Source organism: Mustela lutreola, chromosome 10 (assembly GCF_030435805.1).
Source record: "Mustela lutreola isolate mMusLut2 chromosome 10, mMusLut2.pri, whole genome shotgun sequence".
Taxonomy (NCBI): domain Eukaryota; kingdom Metazoa; phylum Chordata; class Mammalia; order Carnivora; family Mustelidae; genus Mustela; species Mustela lutreola.
This window is the reverse complement of record NC_081299.1, coordinates 51,676,808-51,696,121: the sequence shown is the minus strand read 5'-3', so window position 1 is coordinate 51,696,121 and position 19,314 is coordinate 51,676,808. Positions and strand designations below refer to the sequence as shown.

The 19,314-nt window shown below is 37.6% G+C and overlaps 1 protein-coding gene across 1 annotated transcript in view; it reads right to left on the bottom strand.

The window, feature by feature from the left end:
- The window catches only part of ALG6 (ALG6 alpha-1,3-glucosyltransferase), a 68,268-nt gene that overhangs the window by 5,771 nt on the left and 43,183 nt on the right, over nucleotides 1-19,314 (bottom strand). The window contains exons 8-12 of the mRNA XM_059138233.1: nucleotides 16,649-16,834; nucleotides 15,935-16,070; nucleotides 13,831-13,916; nucleotides 12,396-12,480; nucleotides 9,264-9,334 (exon numbers count right to left, since the gene is read on the bottom strand). Coding sequence (XP_058994216.1) covers nucleotides 9,264-9,334; nucleotides 12,396-12,480; nucleotides 13,831-13,916; nucleotides 15,935-16,070; nucleotides 16,649-16,834 — 564 coding nt within the window. The remainder of the gene's footprint in view (nucleotides 1-9,263; nucleotides 9,335-12,395; nucleotides 12,481-13,830; nucleotides 13,917-15,934; nucleotides 16,071-16,648; nucleotides 16,835-19,314) is intronic.

Genomic DNA, 19,314 nt, shown 5'->3' with positions numbered 1-19,314 from the left:
TTTATGACCCTCCATGTTACATATTACTAATCTAAGTTAGATCCTCTGCCATAGAAGTGAGAACAATGGAGAAAGAAGAATTTTAAGAGGAAACAAGTTGATTATGGTAGAAGATAAGAGGAAAAAACAAGTAGGAAGCAGTCAAACGAAAAGAGCAGTAATATAGGAAGAAGAGGCATAATACCAATGAATGGAACTACAGGATTTATGACAGAGCTTAGGGTCATAGGTCCCAATTCTGTGACCTTACGTGCACCACTGTCTCATTACCTTCTGGATTCTACTGTGGCAATGCTCAAGAAGAAGGGGACCTGAGTCCTAATCCCATCTCTGCCACTTACTGGATGACCTTGAACAAATGATTAATTTAACCATCTTTCTTTGGTGTAAATGGAAATAGGAGTAATACCTTATATTGTTACATAATTGAAAGAACCCTTTTACAAGTATTATCTAACTTTTTAATAAAATAACTTTTTACTAATGATGGCAGTTGTTGAATACTTGTTGCTATTGTTGTTATCATTATTATTTTGGGTCTCCTTATTTTACTTTTTAAAGATGTATTTATTTATCTGACAGAGACACAGTGAGAGAATGAACACAAGCAGGGGGAGTGGGAGAGGGAGAAGCAGGTCTCCTGCCAAGCAGGGAGACTGATGCAGGGCTCGATCCCAGGACCCTGGATTCACGACCCACGCCGAAGGCAGATGCATGATGACTGAACCAGCCAAGTACCCCTTCGGTCTCCTTATTTTAAAAGGTTTGAGCATTCTCATCCTTTCTTAGAAGGATGACTTCTCCCCATATCAACCAGCATATGAAATGTAAGTCCTGAGATTACAAACTGATTGAAAACTACCACACTAAAAGAAAATACTAGAGGACTTTCAATTTCATTACTTGATGCCTTTTCAATCAGAGTGTATTCGTTTAAAACATGCACATAGTAGCTGCTCAATAAATATTTTCTCTTTCTGGGTCTTGACTCTTTCCCATTTATTCATTCAGTATTCATTTTTTTAAAAGATTTTATTTATTTATTTGAGAGAGAGAGTGTGTCTGAGAAAACATGAGATGGGAGAAGGTCAGAAGGAGAAGCAGACTCCCCACGGAGCCAGGAGCCTGATTCGGGACTCAATCCCGGGACTCCAGAATCACGACCTGAGCCGGAACACATCCTGAGCTGAAGGCAGTCACCCCACCAACTGAGCCATCCAGGTGCCCCCATTCAACACTCATTTATCAGATACAAGTATTTATTGAAAACTTATGTACAACTGCTCTGAAAGGAATAAAAAGAGGAATATAACTCAGCCCTTGACCTCAAGGTACTTAGTATTTATATTTAAGCAGCAAAATCCCCTGCATCCTAACCTCTGAATCTTTTCCTTCACCACGTTGTTGAAAACAAACCCTTGCTCCCTTCGCCTGAGGAAAACGCTGCCTCTCAGCCCTCTCAACCTCACCTGTTTTGTTGTAGTTTCCAAAGCCTTCCAACAACTTGACCCAGAGCGAGATAACGTTTTTGGTCTCTATCACTTCTTCCACATCAGTTCTCCCCCTCTGCACTCTAAGAATCTCCATGTCCTCAGGCTTTATCCCTATTAGTCCTCAACTTTGTCATCAACCAACCACAAGAGTCACTTCCCTCATTACTCGGTCATTTCAACTCCTTACTCTCTACAAACCTATTTATCCTCATTCCTGGCAATTTTTACATAGATGATTTTCCAATACCCTGACATCTCATTTGCTGGAAATCCTCTCTTCTTCATCTTTATTATCCTCACTAGACAAAACCACAAACCTGGAAATACCTAACTCTCCTCCTGTACTTATTCCAAAAATACTGAGCAACTGCTCTTGAGGAAAACATTTGCCTACACGAACTGTTTCACTTTAAAGAATTATTTATTTTGAGAGACAGAGCAGAGAGGACAGGCAGAGAGAGAAAATCTCAAGCAGATTCCCTGCTCAATGCGGAGGAGCCCGAGACAAGGCTCATTTCACAACCCTGAGATCAAGACCTGAGCCAAAACAGAGTCAGATGCTTAACCGACTGAGCCATCTAGGTATCCGTTTTCACTTTAGACACGAGATCATGATATTCAAGTGTCTAACAGCTACTATATATTTCTCTAGTCTGTTCACATGTGTCTCTTAAGAAAAATAATCCCCACCTTCCCATAATCTCATAATCCCAACAGCTCCAACCTGCTCTTGCCTAAATACCTTGCCTTCCACTTCATTAAGAAAATTGAAATAAAAGAACTTTTACAGATCCCACCATCACATCACATCTCTTCTCAGCATTAGTACCAATATACTCTGTTGCCTCTTTTTATTAAATGAACTATGCCTGCATCTGTCCAAAGCCAGTCCTTCCATTTATGCTCTGGGTCAGATCCCATCTCCCTTTCCAAGGGGTATCGCTTCAGCAACCCTTAACTCCCTCCTATATCATCAGTGTTCCCTCTCTACAGACCATTCCCACACCATCATTTCTCCTAACACCTTAAGTAACAAGCCCCACTTGACTCTAATTTCTCTACCAATTATTGCTTTTTGCTCCCCTTCTCAGCAAAACTTACCTAAAGAACTGTTTACCTGTCTCACATCATATATAAAAATTAACTCAAAAGGAATCAAAGACTTAAATATAAGAGCTAAATCCATAAACTTCTTAGAAATAACACAAGAGTAAGTCTTTATTACCTGGGATTTGGCAATGGTTTGTTGGACAGGACATCAAAAGCCCAAGCAACAAAAAGAAATAATAGATAAATTGAACTTCATCAAAATTAAAAACTTGACAGTTTTTAAAACCTCAAAAAATGCTCAACATTATTAGGGAACTGCAAATCAGAACCACAATGAAATACCCCATAGAATGGGGCGGGGGTAGGGGGAAGGAAAATAACAAATGCTAGCAAGGATGCAGAAAAACTGGAAACATATATTACATTACTGGTGGGAATGCAAAATGGTATAACTGCTGTGGAAAAGTTTGATGGTTCCTCAATCAGTTCAATACAGAATTACTATATGACCCAAAAATCCCACTCCTGGATATAGACTCAGGAGTACTGAAAACAGGGGTGCCTGGGTGGCTCAGCCAGTTGGGTGTCTGTCTTTGGCTCAGATCATGATCCCAGGATCCTGGGATCTAGCCCCACTTCGGCCTCCTTGCTCAGCAGAGAGCCTGCTTCTCTCTCTCCCTCTGCCTGCTGCTCTGCCTGCTTGTGCTCTGTCAAATAAATAAATAAAATCTTTAAATTAAAAACAAAAAAGAGGTACCAAAAATAAATACTCAAACAAAAACTTATGCAGGGATGTTCATACTGGCACTATTCACAATAACCAAAAGGTAGAAACCCAAATGTCCATCAAATGATGCATGGATGAAGAAAATGTATAGCCATACAATGCAATATTTTTCAGGCATAAAAATGAAGCATTGGGGCGCCTGGGTGGCTCAGCGGGTTAAGCCTCTGCCTTTGGCTCAGGTCATGATCTCAGGATCATGGGATCAAGCCCCACATCGGCTTTCTGCTCAGGGGGAGCCGCTTCCCCCCGCCCCCGCCTACCTCTCTGCCTACTTGTGATCTCTGTCAAATAATTTTTTTTTTAATGAAGTACTGATACTTGCTACAACATAGATGAACTTTGAAAATATTATCTTACATGAAAGAGGTCAGACATAAAAAGCCAAATTTTATATGATTTCAATTATATGAAGTACCCCAAATAGGCAAATCCATAGAGACAGAAAGTAATTTAATGGTTACAAGAATTGACAGATGGGGGCGCCTGGGTGGCTCAGTGGGTTAAGCCGCTGCCTCCGGCTCAGGTCATGATCTCAGGGTCCTGGGATCGAGTCCCGCATCGGGCTCTCTGCTCAGCAGGGAGTCTGCTTCCTCCTCCTCTCTCTCTCTGCCTGCCTCTCTGCCTACTTGTGATCTCTCTCTGTCAAATAAATAAATAAACTCTTTAAAAAAAAAAAAAAAAAAAGAATTGACAGATGGGAAGAGAATGGGGATTGACTGCTTAAAGGGTACAAGGTTTCCTTCTTGGGTGATAAAAATATTCTGGAAGTAGATAGTGGTGATAGTTGCACAGCACTGTGACCACTGGTGTATTTTGCCACAAATAAATTAAAAAAAAAATCTACAGCTATCTTCAATTTCTCTCTCATTATTTCTTAAACCCACCTTAATCAGGCTTTCCCCTGCATCACTCCATCAACATTAGCCTTGTCAAAGTCACCAATGACTTCCATTTTGCTGAGGCAAATAGTCTGTTCTCAGCCCTCATCTTGAGTGATCATCTCGTGTTTTTTCCCCTTAGCTTTACTGATATAATTGACATATAACATTGTGTAAGTTTAGGATGTACACCACAATAATTTGATATAAGCATATATTACAAAATGATTATTGCAATGTTAGTTAACACATCCATCAATTCAGTTACACATTAGATCTCCAGAACTTACTCATCTTAAAACATTCATTTTGACCACCTTCGCCCATTTTTCCTTCCTTCTCCCCTGCCCTGGCAACCACCAATAGTACTCTGTTTCTATGAATTTCTACTCTGTTTCTATGGATTAGTTTCTGAGTTTTAATGACTTAGATTCCTTATTTATGTGAGATCACACAATATTCATCTTTCTGTCTGACTTATTTCATTTAGCATAATTCCCTCAAGGTTCATCTATGTTGTTGTAAATGGCAGGATTTCCTTCTTCCTTATGACCGAGTAATAGTTCAAAGTGTGTGCGAGAGTGTGTGCCACGAGTGCGTATATAGTATACATTTTTTTATCCATTCATTTGCTGATGGATATTTAGGTGGTTTCCATGTCTTCGCTACTGCAAATAATGCTACAGTGAACATGGGGATGCAGACACCTCTTCAGGGTCATGATTTCATTTCCTTCAAATATATACCCACCTGTGGGATGGCTGATCACATGGTAGTTCTATTGTAATTTGGGGGAGAACTTCTACAGTGTTTTCCATTGTGGCTATACCAACTTATATTCCCAATAAGAGTGTACAAGGGTTCTCATTTCTCCACATCCTTACCAGTACTTGCTATCACTTGTCTTTTTGATAAGAGCCATTCTGACCGGTATAAAGTGTTACCTCATTGTGCTTCCGATTTGCATTTTCCTGATGATTAGTGATGTTGAGCACCCTTTCAAGTACATGCTGTATAGCTTCTTTGGGAAAATGTCTATTTAAGGTCCTTTGCCCATTTTCAAATTGTTTTTTACTATTGAATTGTATGAATTCCTTATCTATTTTGGAGATTAACTCCTTATCAGGTATATGGTTTGCAAATATTTTCTCCCATTCCATAAGTTGCCTTTTCTTTTTTTTTTTAAGATTTATTTATTTATTTATTTGACAGACAGAGATTACAAGTAGGCAGAGAGGCAGGCAGAGAGAGAAAAGAGGAAGCAGGCTCCCCACTTAGCAGAGAGCCCAATGTGGGGCTCGATCCCAGGACCCTGGGATCCTGACCTGAGCCGAAGGCAGAGGCTTTAACTCACTAAGCCACCCAGGTGCCCCCATAAGTTGCCTTTTTCATCTTGTTAATCATTTCTTTTGGTATATTGAAGTTTTTTAGGATGTCAGCCCACTTACTTATTTTTCCTTTTCTTCCTTGTGGTTTTGGTATCATATCTAAAAAATCATTGCTAAGACCAATGGTAAGGAGCTTTGTTCCTATGTTTTCTTCTAGAAGTTTTATGGTTTCAGGTCTTACATTTACATCTTTAATCCATTTCAAGTTAATTTTGTGAATGGGGTAAGATAGGTGACTCATATCCTTAAAATACCTTCTTCACTCAGGGCACCAACTCTTGTGGTTTTTCATCCTACCTTTTAGCCATTCCTATTTGCCTCTTCTCCTAAGACCTCTTAACACGGTGCAGTCCAGGACTCAGTCTCTGGTACTCTTCTCGGTATATACTCACTCCCTTGGTGATTTCACCCAGTCTTATGACTTTGTCCTCTTTACTGACAAACTACTAAATTTGTATCCCCAGCTCAACCCCCCTCTAGAACTGCACTCATATGTCCAACCCAGACATACATCTAAATGCTGACTCAACATCTCTGCTTGGACGTCCAAAGACCAGTCCAACACTGAACTTGCAACCCTCTCACGAGGTCCACATCTAGCTTAACCCTGTTCCACTGTCAATCTTCCCCATTTCAGTCAATTGCTATTCTATCTTTGCAGTTGCAAGCCAAAAACCATGGACACATATTTGATTTTTCTTTTTCTATCACATGCTACATACAGATCACTAGGAAGCCTTCTGGTTCCTTTTATACACCCACAATGACCACTTCCTGCTTCTTCTACTATTATTGTCTTGGTTGCAGTCACCACCATCTCTCAACTGAATTACAGTAACAGCCTTCTAAATGGTCTCCATGTTTTCTTGCTCCGTACAATCTATTCTTCTATTCTTAACATACAGCCAGGATGATCCTTTGATTTTTTTTTAAACAATTTTATTGAGGTAAAATTAATATACAAAGAGGAGCATGTGGGTGGCTCAGTTGTTAAGCATCTGCCTTCCGCTCAGGTCACGATACCAGGCTCCTGGGATTGAGCCCCATATCAGGCTCCCTCCCTGTTCAACGGGAAGCCTGTTCTCCCTCTCCACTCCCCCTGCTTGTATTCCCTCTCTCACTGTCTATCAAATAAATATTTTTTAAAAATTAATATACAAAGAATTGCACATACTAATGTATATAGTTTGATAAGCAGAGTGATCTTTTTAAAACATCAAGGGGACCTGGGTGGCTCAGTTGGTTAGGCATTTGCCATCAGCTCAGGTCATGAACCCAGGATCCTGGGATCAAGCGGGCTTCTCCCTCTCCCTCTGCCTGCTGCTCCCCATCCTTGTGCACACTCTCTATCTGTCAAATAAATAATTTTTTTTAATCTTAAAAAAAAAAAATCAAGTCAGATCATGAATCCCCGACACCCCTCCCAAGCCAAATTTCCTAATGTGACCTATAAGGTCCTATAAAACTTACACCTCTGTTACCTCTTTAACTTAATGTTTTATTAACCTGCACTTTGACTACTCCACTCTGGCCACACTGGTCATTCTGTTGTTCACTAAACATCCAGGCTTATTCCCATCTTAGGGCTTCACACAGGCTGTTCCATCTAGAATGTTATATCCTAAATACCCCAGCTAATTTCCCCAGCATCTTCAGTCCGCCCCAGTATCTCCTCACAAGGCCTAACTTGACATCTGTATTAAAATTACAATCTGTACTTGCTTCTGTACCCTCACCTCCAACACTCCCAACTTCCCTTATCCTGCTTTATTTCTTCCTCAGGGCCTTTATTACCTTCTAAAACACTATTTAATTTCTTTTTATTTTTAATTTAATTTCTTTTTATTTTTATTTAATTATTAGTGACTATCTTTAAGAATGAAAGCTAAGAATGTAGGGATTTTTAGCTGCTTTGTTCATGGATATATACCAAGGGCACAGAACAGTACCTGGCAAACATAGGCACTCGATGAATATTTATTGAATGAAATATCTATTTACTGATAGATTAGCTAGGGACGACCAAGAAAAACTTTTAATGCTCACTTTAAAATATTTTATCAAAATTATATTAAGCCATGCGCTATTATATATAATCTAAGTATAGCTGTAGAGGAGGAACTCCCAGAAATTCAGGGCCCAAGAGCTAATTTGAATGGTCAGGTTACAGATCACTGAATGGACTGCCTTAGTATGGGGTAGAAAATCTGGGGGAAAATACACGTGTTTGAAAGCAAACCTTTCCATAGTTTCATCCCCTTGTACTAGGAATGTGTGGATGGCCAGCCAAGCCTCACATAATAGTGAAAGAAACTAACTCAGGCTTAGACTTTGGGGGATGAAACTAAGCTATCCTCCTGGTCTGCAACAATGTGAGACTATTTAGTTCCAAGCAAAGAAGCTTTCCATATAGGCAGCCCAGCTTACTATAAAGCTCTGCTTTGAGTTTTTAGTTCAAAGTTCCACCTAATAAACGCAATTTATTGCAGAATAAATTTGTCATTGGTTATTCTTTACAGGGATCTTCCATAGGAACCTAGCAAACACAGGATAAGGGGTGGGATTGATCTAGGGCAGGATTCAAGTACTCCAATGTTTCCTGGACAAATACTATTTTAATACTGGGATAATATACCCCCACTGTCACCTAATTTCTATGATAACCAGGAAGAATTTTAATGCTCTTAAAGCAAAGTAGTCTGACTGGGGATTGCCAATAGGGTCTAAACAAAGGTTTTAGTTTTTGTTTTAATATTTTATTATTTGACAGAGATCATAAGTAGACAGAGAGGCAGGTAGGCATAGAGAGAGAGGAAGCAGGCTTCCTGCTGAGCAGAGAGCCCAATGTGGGGCTCGATCCCAGGACCTTGAGATCATGACCTGAGCTAAAGGCAGAGGCTTAACCAACTGAGCCACCCAGGTGCCCCTTCATTTTTTTTCAGGTTCCTTGCTCAGCAGGGAGCCTGCTTCTCCCTCTGCCTCTGCCTACCACTCTGTCTGCTTGTGCTCACTCTCGCTCCTCTCTCTCTCTGACAAATAAATAAAATCTTAAAAAAAAAAGATTTTATTTATTTATTTGACAGATAGAGATCACAAGTAGGCAGAGAGGCAGGCAGAGAGAGAGAGGAGGAAGCAGGCTCCCCACAGAGCAGAGCCATTGGGCTCAATCCCAGGACCCTGGGATCATGACCTGAGCCAAAGGCAGAGGCTTTAACCCACTGAGCCACCCAGGCGCCCCCTAAGCAAAGGTTTTGATAAAAGAAATAGCAAGGGGTCAACATATGAAAGTCCCAAAAGAGGTGAATGAAGACAACAAAGCTAAATAGATATGGAGATATGGAAATGAAGGAAATGAAAAAGGCAAAGATGACAAACAGGCTCCAACCTGAGGAAAATCTCTAGCATATAAAAAACATATAGGAAGAAACAGAAATAATTATGCCAGTAATAATTCTATGAAACTTTTTCAGTTTAAAATATATTTTAAAAGAAGTAAAACTGTAAGAAATCATTATGGAAAAATATAATTTTATGAATAATTTTATGCAACTACATAGTAACATTTGTGTGGTTTTGTTTTGTACTTAGGTGATTATATGTAGCTAATAAATTTATGTATATATAATATACACATAGTAATAAATAAATAAAACACATTTTTACTTACAATGATACCAAGAGAATGGACTTTTCATGTACTTGGAAAGAAAATAAAAAGAATGACAGTGCACAGCTAACCTTTAAGAAAAAGGGGGGAGAATGAGATATAACAACTTATAAACTATAATAGTTTAATTATGAAGCTAAATAAAAATCATCTGAAGTAAAATTTTAAAGCTTAATGTAGTTTCTATCTAGAAGGAAAATATCTATACAACATTAATGCATAATATTTTATTCAAATACAGAAAAACATTGCTTGAAAAAATAATGATTATAAAGCTATACTTAACCATCTAAAACAATTTCACTCAGACTCAATTATTAATAAACAAAACTACTAAATACTTCAGACACACAATCAGACCTTCATTCCCCCCTTGGAATCTTTGACAATTAAAAGGGACTGAAGGACAAGAAGTTCAAAAACACCTCACGAAACAAATGTGGGTATTAAGAAGGGCACATATTGCATGGAGCACTGGGTATGGTGCATGAATAATGAATTATGGAACACTGAAAAAAAAATAAATTTAAAAAATAATAGTTAAAAAATAAAAACAAATCTATTTTAGTACATTTTTAAAATGTACAATTCAATAAAATATATTAAATGTTTTCTGAAGTCATCATTTGCTATTTGGGGTTTAAAATTAAAATTACTTAGGTCTATTATCAGAAGTTTATGATCTGCATACTGAACATCTATCTACACACATGCAATCCAGAGCAAATCCTGTCTACACCACTTTCTAATTACAATATCCACCCACTTCTCTCCATTCCCCCCTGCTAATAGTGGGAAAGGAGTGGTCTAAGCCACACTCATCTTTCTCCTGGACTACTGCAATAACCTCCTAATTGGTAACACTCTTGCTTCCTTACAGTCCATTATGTACTCAGCCACCATATCAGATCATGTAAATTTCCCTGTTTAAAATCCTCAGATAGCTTCCCATTAACACTGAGAATAAAATCCAAACTCCTGTCTGGGTCCTGCCTTCCTCTTCCAGTCTATTTCTTACTATCTCCCTCACGCACTTCACACCAGCCACTTCATACCTGTCCCTTTTTGTGCTGAACATGCCAAACATGTTCCTGCTTTAAGAAAAAACTTCATTTTATCAAGTCAGAGCACAGACCTTCTTAGTGAATGGTTCCTTCTAGCTAGTCATTCAGCTCAAGGCCTAAATGTCACTTCCGTAGACAGGCCTTCCCCTGTTCAAGCTAAAGTACTGCCCCACCAGCACTCCTTTCATATAACACTATTTTCTTCATAGCTCCATCACTTCCAGATATTTTCTCATGAACAAATCTATTCTGTTTACTGTCCTTCTCCTAGCATTGGCAGGAAAGGCCCCAATTAAGAGAAAAGGGATATGAGCTGTCATTCACTTACACACCAGTACTTGGAAAAGGACCTGGCACATTAGCAGGCACTCAACATATGCTACTTGAATAGATTAAATATGATCACTCTGCTGCTATACATGTATTAGTATTATACCATCAATTACCTCAATTATAGGCTTATATTGAGAAATAATTCAATCTTTATTGAAAGGAAAACATTTAGAAATAATTATAATATATATATAATATAATGGGAAATGTTTTCAAAGTTCTCAGGAACATTCAGTAAGAATTCAAAACATCAACATTAATAAGAAAAATCATTAATATAAATCATTTTTAGTTTTTTAAAGATAATGGCTTATATACTAAAACAGCAAACAGAATAAAATTAGGAGATTAAGAGAAAAAAAAGTTTTTTCTGGCTTATAATCCTAAAAGTAATTACCTCTAACACTGCTACAGTTACTCAAACTCTGAAATTCCACTCGATTATCTTTGAAATAATACCTTTATTTAGCATGCTATTTCCTAGAAAAATAACATAATCATATGTAAGCTTGTAAATATTTCAAGTTAGGGCTATTAACAACATCAGAGCATTATTATTATTCCTTCTATTCTAAAAGTCCTATAGAAGAGTAACAGATGATGTAGAATGCTCAGAGTTCATTCTCAGAATGAAACAAGAAATTGTCAATAAAAAGGTAATAAAAAAGAAAAGAGGAACATGAAACTATTGTTTTGCACTGTGGTACCCATATGCACTTCTGAAGTATTTTACTGTTTTGCTCTGTTCTGGCTTGTTTCTGAAATGCAATATAAATAAGTGCCCATCTCAAAATTGAAATCCTAATTTCTAAAATGTCCCCTTATTAAGCCCATTAAGAGTTTTAATAAACTAAATTTTCTTGAGTATCATTTTAGAGACCAAGGCATAAAGGAACCAAATTTCAAATACCACAGAAATACAACCAGGAAGGAATTTGTGAGCCTACTCAGAGAAACCCAAAGGTGTAGGAAATATAACCAATTCATCTTCAAACTAACACAAGTCATCTTTCTTAAACAGAGATCTGTCCCCTATCCTCAAAAAGCTTTTTTGGCTCTTCTGGCACACAAATCAAACTCCCAACTTTTTTAAGCCAGCATTCAAGGCCTTACCCAATTAGAGCCTTTTCAACTCTTATCTCCCACTATATCCTTTCCTAACCTCAAAACACACACACACACACACACACACACGTCACACAATTTTCACTGTATGCTATTCCCAGCATTCCCTATCCTTTCCTCCACTGTATCCAAGCTCTTCCTCCTGCCTTGAATTCTCTAATGCTACATAACCTCCTATTCCAAATCTTGCCCAGCTTTCAAAATTTGGCTCCAATTCCACTTACTCTAAGAAGCTGTCTAAAATCTGCCCCAAAGTAATATTTCCCTTTTCTACACTATCACAGCATTTAATGTGTAACTAAAAGAACTTACTACCTTCTACTTAATAGCATAATTATTTAAACATGTCTATTTCCACTCTTTTCTTCTCTGTATTCCCTAATACAAAGCAGAAATTAAAGAGTTGTTGAATTAAACCGAAAGATTCTGATTATTCAGCCTAATATAAAACACAGCACCAACATATGTCACTCAATAAATGTTCACCAAATAAATGAATACCTTATTTCCCAGTCCAGTAAACCCCATTCAGAGGAAGAAAATAATTACCTGTATTTTTAAAAGATCAGATGCAGCAAGAATTAAGTATTTAAAGTAATGAGAAACTTACCAGAGTAAATCTGAATCCTCTGGGAGAGGGCTTAAGTGTTAATTTTATACATGCAGGAAGCAGGCTCAAAAATGTAAAACAAAAGCTAAAAAAAAGAATAAAAATAAGACATTTGTTTTCTTTATAGAGCTATGTAATTAAAGCAAGGAAATATCGTTTAATATAAGGATCACGTTACTTGTTTATTTCAAATTAAAGGTTTTCTTATTTATTAAATGTGAACTTAACACCAAATATTTAAATAAAATCCATTCATTGAAATATTTACACACTTTTATACGTAATTATATAATACAGAAAAACTATTATAATGGTTACATTACTTATAGAAAAGATATACAAAGATAGCAAACACTCAAAATAAGAAAACACTATCAGGCATAAAAAGACAATATTATTTGTAACACAAACATTCATAAAATTTACTCACAAAAGAACCTCTCACAAAAGTTAACTATTTGATTTTCAGCCCATGGTAAATCAGAGAGAACAAGTTAGAAAGGAAGTGGGTAGCTGCCAGAGCTTCTCCTAGTGATGGCCTATGGGCAGGGAGGAAAAGGAACTCAATGAGCAGAGCCATGGGGAGCCATTTGGTACCAAACAGCTTTTGCAAGCCCTAAGGACAAATTATAACACAATAACTGATTTTCCAACTGTTGGTGGCTTTGTGGTGTGTCAACTTGGCTCAGCTGAACTACGGTTCCCTGAATATGCTTCTAGATAGAGTGGGCTACAAGAGATATTCTCAGAACTGGAGGACAGAGGGAGGCAGCACCATTATGCAGCATGCACACACAGATACCTTCTCCCAGTTATTCAAACACTAATCTTGGAGCTGCTGAGGCGATTTTGGGCAGATGTAATGAAAGTTTCTCTTCAATTGATTTTAACTTAATCAAAAGGGGGATTCTTGGATGGCCTGACTTAATCAATTCGAAGGCTTTTAAAAGAGAGCTTAGGTCTGCCCTAAATTGAGATTCCAAACAGCAACTGGGTTTGAATTGCTCTTCCTCCCCCTTAGATACTCTTTCCTAAATGCCTGCCTTGTGGACTTCCAGTTTGTTCAGTCAGATCCCCTGACGGTATATGCCAATTCCTTGTAATAAATTCACACGCACACACACACCCTCCTACTCATTCTTCTCTGGTTGAACCCTGATTGATACACCACTGAAAATCACGGCTCTTCAAGATAATGTTTAATCATGTTTATTAGACTTTGTTTAAGGAGGGGGAAATAGGTAACAATCCAGGAAGATTATCACTTCACATACTTCAAATAATAATTTTGGTATATAAAGAGATAGGTAATGTTATATGAAAAATTCACTAATGAACACCTCATTCCCTAATGACACCAGATAAATGATATATTACCATAATACTTTTAGAGAAGAGCTTCTACAACACCATACTCGAACTTTATATCTCTTACCTGATTATTATCTGGATGTGACGTGGCAAAATATCCTTGATCTTCAGAAAGATACTGACGCTGCACCAAATATTGGCCACTTTATCCTTAAAAGAGATTTGTGAGTTTTACATTCTGATATAATAGAAATATTAAACTCTATCAAAGTACAGCCCATGATTTCTAAATAAACTTTTGAGACATAAAACTTTTGTTCACAACTGTTTTATAACTGAGTTGCTTAAACTCTCCAGGAATACACACACACACATTTTTCGTTTTTTGCAATGAGAGTTGACCAATCACAAGCCAACCATAATCCAGACATTCCCAAGAAATATTTATTATTTTTCAAAGAACAGCACACTATCCCGAAATATTTAAGTTACTCATCTTTGGACATTTTTTCTAGGAAATCTTTTTTCCTAATTTGTAGAACATACATTTTTTGGACCCATTTTATCACACACCTAAAATTGTCCCAAATATAACCTACTAACAACTCACAATGACAAGAGTTAATTGCTAATAAATCAAGGCATTTAAAGACATTAGCAGTTGTGGAAGGATTGCTTTCAAAATTAAATTTGTAACTACAGCACTCTGCTTGTGAAACCCACCCTCTACACAGCTGCTTAACTCACAGCTGTGTAAGCATAACATCAAGAAAGTAACTATCACTGACAACTGCACCATCCCACTTCCCCCTGTCGATCAAAGAAAATGCTCTTCAGATTTTGAGGGTAGTCAGGGAATGGAGGTGGCCAGCAACACTGTCAAACATGTACGATACACATCTTTATAATTACTGTGATAAATACTATTTTTGAAATGGAAGGCAAGGCAGAGAACCAAGAAGCTTAGATGGAGAATTAACTTTTCTTTATATAGGTTTTAAGGTTAGAGGAAGTATTAGGAAAAACACAGTTTTCAAAATTCACACAACTCTGCCATGTACAAGCTCTGTGAGTCTCTGACCTCAGTTTTCTGATCTACAAAATGATACTTCAGTCAGACCTATTATGAGAATCAAATAAAATCACATGTGAAGTATGTGGCACCTAGTAAGTAAGAGTGATGACAAGAATAGTGACGATTTGTGATTATCACTATCAGGAGCGACAGCATCCCCATCAACATTTAAGTCGCATATGCCTGTTCCATCAACACCAAACTCTTTCTTGGCCTCTTTCAAAATGCTTGTAACATCCTACTAGAGATCCAGTAAAAGACAGATAATCGATAGCAATTTATATATTCAAAAATTAGAAAGATATATATGCTTTTCTAATTCTTTTTAAAAGAAATGTTTATCAAAAGCAAATTATCTATAAATATGTTGTCTCTAACTTTATTAAAAGGCCTTTTCGTTTCAGAAAAATGGTTTGTTTAATTTAATTACCAAATCTAAATCATCAAATTATCCACGTAATAAAAGTTTAACAAGAGTGATTAAGCTAGCATTAAATGAAATGAAAGATTCTCATTAAAAAATTACTATGGATGAAGGTTATATAAGGAAATTATGAGATCTTGCTGAAGCAAACATGATTTAGTTTAATAAATAATTTCCTAAGACTAAAAAGAGAATATAAACCAAAAAATTACAGAGCTGTTAACTTTGTAGCTGCAACTACTCATGCTGTCTTTCACTATGGATCTTATTTCATTAGAAAAATATATAACTGAAGAGTGCCTGGGTAGCTCAATCATTAAGTGCTGCCTTCGGCTCAGGTCATAATGCCAGGGTCTTGGGATCAAGCCCCACATTGGGCTCCCTGCTCTGCGGGGAACCTGTTCTCCCTCTCCCGCTCCCCCTGCTTGTGTTCCCTCTCTCGCTGTTTCTCTCTCTGTCAAAAAAATAAATAAAATCTTTTTAAAAAAAAGAAAAATATATAACTAAATTATGGATTTCATGATGGCATAAATATTATCTATTCATTTAATGTACTAGAAAACGCCAGCTGAGCTAGAGGTTATATACTGGATTAAATAACTGACAAGGAATGATTGCAAGGAAAGTAGCTGAAGTTACTACTCCTGTGTGTCTCCTATATGAAATCCCCAGAGGTCACAGCAAAACAGTGTTAATAGAAAGGAGTAAGGAGAAAGTACTTAAACATACCTCAAATAACCCACGATCAACTGGGAAGAGTCTTCTTAGAACTTGCATTGTTTGCTCCCTTTCTGTAAAGAATGGCAGCCAGCAGAGAATGAAGGAAGCCACAACTGTACAAGACAGCTTAATTAACAAAACAAACCTAGAACAAAAACAAAGGTACCCAGTAAGACAGGGAGAGATTAAGAATTCTGAGAAATCAGTTTCAGTCTCACTGAAGATAATAAATTTAAATGTATAGTAATGACAAATCTATGCTACTAATATTAACATGGGAGTCTACTCAAATCAGAGTTAAGAAATTCACAATTAATAAGATGTATAGCTCTCCAACAAAAAGACTATCACCACCTTAATTAACATTTAACTTACATGCTTTTCCAATGCAGTCATGAAGAAAAACGTCAAATTGGGATGTATTTCTATTAAGTATAAAATGTAATATGCTCTAAATGGATGAAATCCTATAGCAATGCTCTAACAAACCAATCCACATTACCTCTGGTAAATGTACATTGATCAAAATATTCCTCTTGTTAGGAAGATTTAAAATAAAATTAGAGAACAGGACTTAATCTCTCTTCCAACTCACTCCACAGTCAACACATTATTAAGAAATCACCTGAAGGCAAAAATGAAAGACCACCTTCTTCCTGGTAAGTATGCCAAACAGATTCTCTGAAGTACTTCTAAAAATTCTGTTGTTTAAAAGCCACTCACCCCTCTCCTTTCAGGCCTTTTTTAAAACACTTGCCAAGCAAAAAGCAAAAAAATGGCAAGGAGTGGTAAAGTTCCATCTGTTTATAATTTATAGCTAAGCAAAATGCCAGTGAGCCGAGGAGGTCCCAGTCACAAGATATTCCAAGAACACCCCACAAAGCAAAGCCAAGACTCACAGAATTATATATGTTCTTATGTCAAGGAAATTAACTCAATAATTAAAAGAAATATATCTTGGGGCGCCTGGGTGGCTCAGTGGGTTAAGCCGCTGCCTTCGGCTCAGGTCATGATCTCAGGGTCCTGGGATCGAGTCCCGCATCGGGCTCTCTGCTTGGCAGGGAGCCTGCTTCCCTCTCTCTCTCTCTCTCTCTCTGCCTGCCTCTCCATCTACTTGTGATTTCTCTCTGTCAAATAAATAAATAAATCTTTAAAAAAAAAAAAAAAAAAAAAAAAAAGAAATATATCTTGTATTTTATAGAGCATATTTCACATGTGATTTTAAAATAATATATAATGAAGGCTATTTCTAAACAGAAATTGGAAGTATTGAGATGATAAACTAATATGAAATTGCATAATGGCCTCAAATACATCAAATTGACTGCTAAACAGAGCAACTGATTTGCTTAGATTTAAAACATCACTAAACAGTTAACACATAGCTTTCTGTTAGACTATCTCAGAATATTACTATAATAACATACCAAAATCTAGAGAATAAAACAATGCTCCAAAGTAAAACACACACACACAGCCTTACTGATATCCCCATACTTTCTTCTATAATCAATATTATAATTAATATGTCTTTGATTGAAACTGATAACCTTATTATAGTAAAACAACATCACAGTTAGACTTTGCAGTTCAAAATGGTTGAGCTGACCTCTCACATTTACCTCACTCCTTCCTGAGACCCCCCTAAAGTGACAGGGAATTTCATTTCTTTATTTTTAATTTTTTTTAAAGATTTTATTTATTTGACAGAGGGACACAGCAGGAGAGAGCACAAGCAGAGGGAATGGCAGGCAGAGGCAGAGGGAGAAACAGGCGCCCCACAGAGCAGGGAACCCAATGTGGGGCTCAATCCCAAAAGCAGACATGTAACCAACTGAACAACCCAGGCACCCAGATGAGGAATTTTTAAAAGTAAATATTCACAGCTGTAAAGAGAGCAGGAAGATGAGTTACAACAGATGAAGATTTCAACACATTTTCAGAAGACAGAGGACACGGAGCATAAATAAAATAGGACAGAAGAAGCCAGAGCTTAGAAAATGCAGAGAAAGGCTGAGCAAGCAAGGAGCCAATGCACTCTGCAAGCCCCTAGAGAACTCAAGAAACACCAAGTAGGTTAGAGTGCTTGAGTAACATGTTGAAAAGAAAACAGGAGGATTAAATGAAAATGCCTACATGGAGGCATTTTCCTTACTCCTACCCCACCTTGCTCCTATGCAGAGGTTATCTAGGAACCAAATATTTACCCCCCAGGCAACAGAAGAAGGAACATTTCTCCAAAAACATGGAATTAACTATTCAGGACAGCTAGTGTAGAAGTGAACACCAGCACTTTAATTTAAGTGTAAATTAAAATCTCCACATTCTGACACTTACGGAGCCTAAATGTTCTGGCCAGCTCCCTGCCCACTTACCCTACAGTGGGCCAAATACACAGAGAACTCACATGCTACTTTTTCTTCTGCCTTATTCTTTTTTTTTTTTTTTAAGGTTTTTTTTTTGGACAGAAATCACAAGCAGGCAAAGAGGCAGGCAGAGAGAGAGAAGAGGAAGCAGGCTCCCCGCCAAGCAGAGAGCCCGATGCGGAACACGATCCCAGGACCCTGAGACCATGACCTGAGCCGAAGGCAGAGGCTCAACCCACTGAGCCACCCAGGTCCCCCTTTCTTCTGCCTTATTCTTTTTTTTTTTTTTAAAGATTTTTTATTCATTTATTTATTTGACAGAGAGAAATCACAAGTAGATGGAGAGGCAGGCAGAGAGAGAGGGAAGCAGGCTCCCCCGCTGAGCAGAGAGCCCGACGCGGGACTTGATCCCAGGACTCTGGGATCATGACCTGAGCCGAAGGCAGCAGCTTAACCCACTGAGCCACCCAGGCGCCCCTCTTCTGCCTTATTCTTAAATAAGAATAGATATATTAGGATCAAACAGACATTTTAGAAAAACCTGTAACAAGAAAAAAAAAAACCCAAAATGAAAAGGGGAAAAAACTGACCTTAGAAGAATGGAAATAATTCAGGGAATAGTAGAAAAAGAGTAAATTTAAATTTAAGATAGGATTAATTAAAAAATGAGATTTAATAGATGTATTAGAGATAAAGTCATGATCATCTAAACCATAAAACAAAAGATAAAGAGATGCTCAAGGGGGCGCCTGGGTGGCTCAGTGGGTTAAGCCGCTGCCTTCGGCTCAGGTCATGATCTCAGGGTCCTGGGATCGAGTCCCGCATCGGGCTCTCTGCTCAGCGGGGAGCCTGCTTCCCTCTCTCTCTCTCTGCCTGCCTCTCCATCTACTTGTGATTTCTCTCTGTCAAATAAATAAATAAAATCTTTAAAATAAAAAAATAAAAAAAAAGAGATGCTCAAGACAGAGGTGAAGGGGTGCCTGGACGGCTCTAACAGTTGAGTGGCAGATGCTTGATTCTGAC